Raw genomic sequence first — 9467 nt, forward strand, 5'->3', positions numbered from 1 at the left:
TGCAGCCACTACAGTAGAGATACCCTGGTCCTTGGAGACAGGGTTATCAGCCGATGCATCTGAAGATGTGATCCGGACCACTTGTCTAACAGGTCCCCCTGAAAAGTTCTTGCATGGAACCTGCCGAATGGGATTGCTTCGTAGGAAGCTATCATTTTTCCCAGGACTCGCGTGCAAGGATGCACCGATAACTGTTTTGGCTTCAGGAGGTCTCTGACTAGAGATGACAGCTCCTTGGCTTTCTCCTCCAGGAGAAACACTTATTTCTGGTCTGTGTCCAGAACCATCCCCAGGAACAGTAGACGTGTCGTAGGAACTAGCTGTGACTTTGGACTGTTTAGAATCCAGCCGTGCTTTTGTAGCACTTTCCAAAATAGTGCTACCCCGACTAGCAACTGCTCCTTGGACCTCGCCCTTATAAGGAGATTGTCCAAGTACGGGATAATTAAAAACTCCCCTTTTTCGAAGGAGTATCATCATTCCGGCCATTACCTTGGTAACACCCTCGGTGCCATGTACAGTCCCAACGGCAGAGTCTGGACTTGGTAATGGTAATCCTGTACCACAAATCTGAGGTACTCCTGGCGAGGATATTAAATGGGGACATGCAGGTAAGCATCCTTGATGTCCCGGGATACCATGTAATCCCCCTCATCCAGGCTTGCAATAACCGCCCTGAGCGATTCCATCTTGAACTTGAATTTTTTCATGTATGTGTTCAAGGATTTTAAATATAAAAAAGGGTCACACCGAACCATGCGGTTTCGGTACCCCAAACCGTGTGGAATAGTAACCCCGTCCTTGTTGAAGTAGGGGCACCTTAAGTATTACCTGCTGGGAATACAGCTTATTAATTGCCTCTAGCACAGCCTCCCTGCCTGAGGGAGTTGTCGGCAAGGCATATTTGAGGAAACGGCGGGGGGAAGACATCTCGAATTCCAGCTTGTACCCCTGAAATACTACTTGAATGAAACAGGGATCCACCTGTGAGCGAGCCCACTGATCGCTGAAAATTTTTGAGACGGCCCCCCACCGTACCTGGCTACACCTGTGGAGCCCCCGCGTCATGCTGTGGACTCAGAGGAAGCGAGAGAAGAATTATGATTCTGGGAACAGGCTGACTGGTGCAGCTTTTTCCCTCTTCCCTCGTCTCTGTACAGAAAGGAAGCGCCTTTGACCCGCTTGCTTTTCTGAAGCCGAAAGGACTGTACCTGATAATACAGTGCTTTCTTAGTCTGTGAGGCAACCAAGGTAAAAATATTTCTTCCCAGCTGTTGCTGCGGATACGAGGTCCCAGAGACCATCCCCAAATAATTCCTCACCCTTATAAGGCAGAATCTCTTTGCGCCTTTTAAAGTCAGCATCACCTGTCCAGTGACAGGTCTCTAATACCCTCCTGATAGAATGGACATTACATTCATTTTGGATGCCAGCCGGCAAAATATCCCTCTGTGCATCCATCATATATAAGACGACATCTTTAATATGTTCTCATGTTAGCAAACTAGTATGTTTGACAGGGTCACCGACCACGCTGCAGCAGCACGCTCTGCAGGTTTCAGTCTAGTACCTGAGTGTGTAAATACAGACTTCAGGATAGCCTCCTGCTTTTTATCAACAGGTACCTTCAAAGTGGCCGTTCCTAAAACGGCAGTGCCACCTATTTTGACAACCGTGTGAGCGCCTTATCCACCCTAGGCGATATCTCCCAGCGTAACTTATCCTCTGGCGGGAAAAGGTACGCCATCAGTAACTTTTTAGAAATTACCAGTTTCTTATCAGGGGGAACCCACGCTTTTCACACACTTCATTCATTCATCTGATGGGGGAACAAAACACTGCCTGCTTTTTCTCCCCAAACATAAAAACCAATTTTTAGAGGTTAATGTCAGAAATGTGTAACACATTTTTTATTGCCGGGATCAAGTCACGGATGTTCCTAGTGGATTGTGTATATGTCTCAACCTTGTCGACACTGGAGTCAGACTCCGTGTCGACATCTGTGTCTGCCATCTGAATGAGCGGGCGTTTTTGAGCCCCTGATGGCCTTTGAGACGCCTGGGCAGGCGCGGGCTGAGAAGCCGGCTGTCCCACAGCTGTTACGTCATCCACCCTTTTATGTAAGGAGTTGACACTGTCGGTTAATACCTTCCACCTAACCATCCACTCTGGTGTCGGCCCCACAGGGGGCGACATCACATTTATCGGCATCTGCTCCGTCACTATATAAGCCACCTCCTCAAACATGTCAACACAGCCGTACCGACACACCGCACACACACAGGGAATGCTCTGACTGAGGACAGGACCCCACAAAGCCCTTTGGGGAGACAGAGAGAGAGTATGCCAGCACACACCAGAGCGCTATATAATGTGGGGATTAACACTAACTGAGTGAATTTTCCCCCATAGCTGCTTGTATATACAATATTGCGCCTAAATTTAGTGCCCCCCCTCTCTTTTTAACCCTTTGAGCCTGAAAACTACAGGGGAGAGCCTGGGGAGCTTTCTTCCAGCTGCACTGTGAAGAGAAAATGGCGCCAGTGTGTCTGAGGGAGATAGCTCCGCCCCTTTTCCGCGGCCTATTCTCCCGCTTTTTTCTGGATTCTGGCAGGGGTATTTTCCACATATATAGCCTCTGGGGCTATATATTGTGGTATTTTTGCCAGCCAAGGTGTTATAATTGCTTCTCAGGGCGCCCCCCCCCAGCGCCCTGCACCCTCAGTGACCGGAGTGTGAAGTGTGTGTGAGGAGCAATGGCGCACAGCTGCAGTGCTGTGCGCTACCTTGGTGAAGACTGATGTCTTCTGCCGCCGATTTTCCGGACCTCTTCTTGCTTCTGGCTCTGTAAGGGGGACGGCGGCGCGGCCTCCGGGACCGAACACCAAGGACTGGGCCTGCGGTCGATCCCTCTGGAGCTAATGGTGTCCAGTAGCCTAAGAAGCCCAATCCGGCTGCAAGCAGGCGAGTTCGCTTCTTCTCCCCTTAGTCCCTCGCTGCAGTGAGTCTGTTGCCAGCAGGTCTCACTGAAAATAAAAAACCTAAATCTATACTTTCTTTCTAAGGGCTCAGGAGAGCCCCTAGTGTGCATCCAACCTCGGCCGGGCACAAGATCTAACTGAGGCTTGGAGGAGGGTCATAGTGGGAGGAGCCAGTGCACACCAGGTAGTCATAAATCTTTCTAGAGTGCCCAGCCTCCTTCGGAGCCCGCTATTCCCCATGGTCCTTTCGGAGTTCCCAGCATCCACTAGGACGTTAGAGAAAGTAGTATTTTGTGTGACTGAAGCAGTAAGACACGATATGTGTGGGCTATATAATTAGCTACTAATATATTAGTACATCAGAGCCCATTACTCAAATTGGTTATGGATCAATGGGTCAAACTGGATAAGGTTGACTACTATTGTTCAACATGGGAAAAAGGTCAACACGGGACAGGTCAACATGATTTATTATTATTATCATCATCATCATCCTTTATTTATATGGTGCCACAACGGTTACGCATCGCCCAATTACAGAGTACATATGCACATAGTCAAGACAGGAAAACAGTGACTTACTGTGGTCCTACTAGTGAGAGCTTACATTCTAAAGAGGAGGGGAAGACAGACAGGGGTGACACAGATAAGGGTAGACAGAGCGTGGGACAGAGGGTTAGGATGAGATTTGGCTGGGTTTGGTAAAGAAGTGGGTCTTAAGAGTCCGTTTGACGTTCTGTAGAGGTAGAGAATTCCAGAGTAAGGGAGCAGCACATGAAAAATCTTGGAGGTAGGAGTGGGAGGAAGTAATCAGAAGACAGGAGAGTCGGCGAGCATTAGAAGAGCGAAGAGGACGTGTGGGAGAGTAAAGGGAGATTAGGTCAGAGATGTAGATGGGAGAGCAGTGGGTGAGGGCTTTGTAAGTGAGTGTGAGAAGCTTGAAATGGATTCTAAAAGGAAAGGGGAGCCAGTGAAAGACTTGCCGGAGAGGGAAGGTGGACGTAGTGCGTTTGGTGAGGAAGATGAGTCGGGCAGCAGCACTGAGGATAGATTGGAGTGGAGAGAGATTTGTTTTTTTGGTGTCCGTTTCTCCGTAACATGACCATGAACCCTAATTAGTGAACGGTGTGCCTTTGCAGCAGTGGGCAAGGTGCCTTACTCTGCTACTGCTGCGCTCTGCACAGGTTACTATTCCCAAACGTAGTCCACGTGGATGGTAAAATATAAAAGAGGTACAGATTGAAAATTGTAAAAAGCCATATAGACCTTTTCATGTGTCGATCTGTCTTATCAACATTTTTCCCATGTTGACCAATAGTGGTCTGCCTACCATCCAGATACCACCTGATGTCAGTGTACTAGCAGCCTCAGCACATCAAGACAAGCTGTTTATACACACACAGCAGCGTCTCCGCCATGGGAACCACACCTGCTGTGAACACACAGAGGGGTGTCTGTATGTTCAAACAGACATCCTGTGTCAAGCCACTCTTTGGATTACAAATCTGAATCATGTAAAACTAGGTTGTGAATGCCACATTGGAGGGACTCGCAAATTGCACAAGAACCCGTGCAGTTAAGGAATGAGTTGGATCCTTTCTTCCTGCAATCTGGCCAGGAGCTTCCAGGGAGCCCTGCGATTTGCTACTGAGTGTATATTTATCATGTGATTTAGCTCATACAATCTAACTAATTGCACGGTGATGTGTACCTATTTCCGTGTGATCTGCGATTGCAATGGCAGACACACGGGAACACATATTGCAATCGCACGAAAAGGACATGCAGTGTGTATCCCTTTCCATGCAATCAGTCTCTATCGCATAAAAACAGGCAATACCGCACTAGTGGATGGGGGCCTTTAGATTACTTTTATGTGATCAGCGCAGATTGCGAGCAGCATTTTATTGTGGAAATTGCACAGGCAGGTTGATCTGAGCATTGACTACAGTCAGTCTACTTGTTGACACAATTTGCCATAACTGAATACATTTTTTGCAACTGTTATTGACTGAATAAATGTTTTAACAGTATTACAAGTTTCTGTGACCAATTACTGTATTCTAGCACTGCACCTTTCCCCCCTCTTAGCAACGGGTATGGGTCATTAGGTCAAGCACAATTAGGTCGACCTGGTCAATTGGTCGACGAGGTTTTTGTTTTTTTTACTGTTTTTGGTGTCGTTTTCTTCGAAAAGTGACGGGGAACCCCAGTTTGTGAACCGTGTCCCTGCGCATGGCGAGCGAGCTTCGGGCAAGGTGCCTTGCTGCGCTCGGCACAGGTTACTGTTCCCAATTGCAGTCCATGTGGATCGTAAAGTGTGAAAAAGTTTTTGTTTTTTTTTAAATAAAAGGAAAAAAACTCATGTCGACCTAATGACCGTATCCCTTAGCAACTATAGTACAAAACTTAACATAACAATATAGGGTTGGTGACTGGGGAGATCAAGATGACAAAATGACATACCTGAAAGTTATTCAGAATAATATGCATGAATGCCATTACAACCAAACTGGAAGGCAGACAGAACAATTCAACATACGACAGGCTTGACAGACGAGAACGCCGCAGTTATAAAGGAGATGACAAAACTCAAAGGGGATGATTCAATTCTGCACAATGTTGATAGCGCTGGGAAGGAGGTCCCAGAGCTATTCAATTGTCAACATCGCACCCTGCACTTATTCAGGAGATGACCAATTTCCACACCTTAAACCGGGTGTTATGTCACGGTAACTGGCATTCTCCAACTGAAGTGCCAGCTGCGATACACGCGTCAAGGGCAGAAAACAGCAGTTTAGTCGGATTTCTGCTCACACCTCAGAAGAAAACCTCTGGTCGGAACTATTAACATTTCACTGAATTTAATCGTCCCCAATGAACCAATTCAGAAAAGCTCATGACCAGTGTGGTTAGGCATTAAGGCCGGTGCTCCCCTCTCTCTACCACTCACCTTTCATCTCCCTACACACAAACTTTTCTTTTCCATCCAGCACAGCAGTTGGAGCCTTCAGGAGAGAAGAGGGCTCACACTGTACATGACAGAGACGGGACAGACTATCCACGATAATTATGTATATATCCAGGATTCTCAAGCACTGGTACATGCAGCAAGGCTACATGGTACTTAAGCTCGATTTCTACCTATGCAGCATATTGCAGGACTGTCAGGATCCCACATATAATCCACTGTCATGTTCTTGCAAACGCCACAGGCCACACCTACGACCTGTGGTGCGCACAGTCACCCAACGCATCAGAGTGCAGATGAGCCAGTCTGTTTTGAACAGAGGAGGTTTACCTGTAAAAATTATTTTCCTTTATGGACCTGTTGCACACGCAGAAACGCTAGTTCCTGCAAGTTTCAAGTAAGCAACCCATTCATTATTAGGGGCAGATCGGGCTGCTAGTATTATGCAAACTCAAAATATCCCAGCTCCTTCCTAATACTGGGTACACACTGGCCAATATACCGGCTGAACAGCCAATATATTGTGGGAGCGTCGACGGGTGTGTACCAGTGATGAATCTGAGAATGTCACAGCCGACGGCCCATATATCTGCAGAGGCCGCCAGGTGACTGACATCACAACATGTAAACGCCCACCCAGTTGCGACATCAGGCACGACACATTGGTCTGGCGATTGGTAAGCGTGTATGCACTTTCCAATTGTCAGATAAGTCGGCGGATCAGCCAGATGGTTGGTCAGTCATCCTAGTATGTACCCAGCATAAGAGAAGAAGGTCCGGGGCTGCAAAAATGGATCCAATGGGATTCTCCAGCGCATCTGCAGTGTTTTTCCTGTGGCCTTGCACAGAGGTGAACTGTGGTCATGCATACAGAGTGGGCTGGCATAGCACCACTACTTCTGTAGCAGTGTTAGGGATCACAGAGATGGGATTAGACAAAACCAGCAACAGTCCTGATGCCGACCTCCGAACCGGTCCCCTCAAAGACAAATACTAGCACTCTGGGGCTGTTAGTGTGCTTCCCCACCTGGAGGGGGGGGGGGGGGGGGGGGGGAACAGAGAGAGAATGCTATCCCCGGATAGAGAGAGATTACAGGCTTCCCGTATGGTCCGAACCGTTATGGATTTTGGCCCTCATTCAGAGTTGATCGCTCGCTAGCTACTTTTAGCAGCCGTGCAAACGCATAGTTGCCGCACACGGGGGAGTGTATTTTCGCTTTGCAAGAGTGCGAACACCTGTGCAGCCGAGCGGTACAAAAACATCTTGTGCAGTACAAGACCAGCCCTGTAGTTACTTATTCTGTGCTATGATTGCTACGACAACGGTCCCGGAATTGACGTCAGATACCCGCCCTGCAAACACGCCTGCGTTTTTCCAAACACTCCCAGAAAACGGCCAGTTGACACCCATAAACTCCCACTCCCTGTCAATCTCCTTGTGATCGGCTGTGCGAATGGAATCATTGCTAGAAGCAGTGCAAAACACAGATGCTCTTTGTACCCGCACGCCGCGCGTGCGCTTTGCCCCCCATACGCATGCATAGTTTTGCTGTTTTGTTAAATTACCACTACACAGCGAACAGCAGCAGCTAGCAATCAACTCAGAATGAGAGCTTTTATCCCATCCCCGGATCACACAGGGAGGCGGTCCATGGTTCATCAACCTGCGGCCCTCCAGCTGTTGCAGAACTACACATCCCAGCATGCCCTGCTGTTTTTGCATGTCTTAAAGTACCAAAACTGTGGCAGGACATGCTGGGATGTGTAGTTCTACAACAGCTGCAGGTTGAAGACCCACGCGAGTCTTTCCCTCCTCATCTCCCTGGTGACAGCTGTCACATATACACTCCTCCCCCCCCCCAAATAGGGATGCGCACTACAAGTTCCAGCGTGGCAGGGGCTGCTGCATGGAGCCAGTACGGTATCCCGGACCGTTCCGACTATTGTGCCTGAGCGGGCGGCAGCAGCTGTCACCACACGGGTCTCACCTTCAGGTTAGCTCTGAGGCCGGCTCGCTTTGCCAGTCTCTGCAGCTCGGAGTACCTCAGCGCGTCCAGCTCCTGCATCGTCGGCGCCTCCATGACAGCAGTGCTCCCGGTCCGGAACAGTACAGCGCGCACACACGGTCGGCTCGATGCTACCAGGGAACCAACTGATGTGATGTCCGAGGGGTACAACGTCGCTCTGAGCGCGCGGCTGCCTGCAATTCAAAATCATCCAGCGAGCCCCGCCGTTGGCTAAGGCTGGCACGTGTGTCGCCGCCGTCAGCCAATCAGCCCGCACCGGCTGCTTCCTCACCGTCTGGCCACGCCCCGTCCCGCTCTCGTACTGGAGAAATCAGTGTTTCTCTGCCAGGGTAGGGAATGGGCATCGGTGTGGTTGCCTTTGATGGTTATCATCGATGGCGATATGGCAAATGGCCATCGATGGCTGCCAACTATGCAGTGGATGACCATCGATGGTTTCCACAAACGATGGTCATCCCTTTTCTATCGCTGACTGGCCCATGGGCCAATTAGAACATGAGGTGTAGCTTTGCAGACGTCAGGGGCCAGATATCTCCCAGTTCAAGGCTTGGCCCCCAGCACCAGCGGCTGTTGGAGGACCATGGCTGGATACATTACAGTGTTTTCCAGGAAATTGCTGTAACGTAACATTTGGTATGCAGACACAGCCGCACACAGAACACAGGCATGCCACGTATCATTTTAATCAGCAGAGTGTGATTGCATACCTCCCAACTGTCCCGATTTCGGCGGGACAGTCCCGTTTTTCACGGTCTGTCCCGCTGTCCCACCCGCGGGTCGCAGTGTCCTGCGGGTGGGGGGGCAGTTGGGAGATCCCCCCCTGTCACTCGCTGCTTTGAGCAGAGCAGCGGTGAATAGATGCTGTGCACATGCGCACAGCGTCTATTCACGGCAGAGAGGGAGAGGGGGCACAGCGCTGTTCATGCCCCCATAATGACAAAAACGGGGGTGTGGCTTGCGATCGTGGCACTTGCTGCTAGGCCACGCCCCCTTTCCATTAGGTCACGCCCCCTAAAATTGGGCGTGCGCCTTTGGCGCGCAAAAGTGTTCCTCCTCAGATGAGAAAAAAGTTGGGAGGTATGTGATTGTGCGTCCTCTCTTCACATAGCGGTGTGAATAAGACACATTTTTTGGTGGGGAACAAAATGCACAAAAATAACGCACGGTGTTAGTAAATGAGCTCACGACCAGGCACGACAAGAGGGTCTGTTTAAAATGACAGCAGCAACAATGAGTGAGGACACATCCAGGGGCAAATCTAGACTTTTATTTTAGGGGGTGGGGGGTGTTAACACTAAGGGGGACATGTACTAAACAGTGATAAAAGTGGAGAAGTGAGCCAGTGGAGAAGTTGCCCCATCAACCAATCAGCTGCTCTGTATATGTTTAAAGTATGCAAATGATAAATGTAACGTCAATGTTGATTGGTTGCCATGGGCAACTTCTCCACTGGCTCACTTCTCCACTTTTATCACTGCTTAGTACATG

At 49.3% G+C, this 9467-nt stretch overlaps 1 protein-coding gene across 1 annotated transcript in view; it reads right to left on the minus strand.

Moving 5' to 3' along the window:
* Positions 1–8171, minus strand: part of NUSAP1 (nucleolar and spindle associated protein 1) — a 61831-nt gene extending 53660 nt beyond the window's left edge. Inside the window, exon 1 of the mRNA XM_063947347.1 lies at positions 7941–8171. Coding sequence (XP_063803417.1) covers positions 7941–8033 — 93 coding nt within the window. The 5' untranslated portion in view covers positions 8034–8171. The remainder of the gene's footprint in view (positions 1–7940) is intronic.
* Positions 8172–9467: the final 1296 nt, after the last annotated feature.

Source organism: Pseudophryne corroboree, chromosome 12 (assembly GCF_028390025.1).
Source record: "Pseudophryne corroboree isolate aPseCor3 chromosome 12, aPseCor3.hap2, whole genome shotgun sequence".
NCBI classification, from domain to species: Eukaryota; Metazoa; Chordata; class Amphibia; order Anura; family Myobatrachidae; genus Pseudophryne; species Pseudophryne corroboree.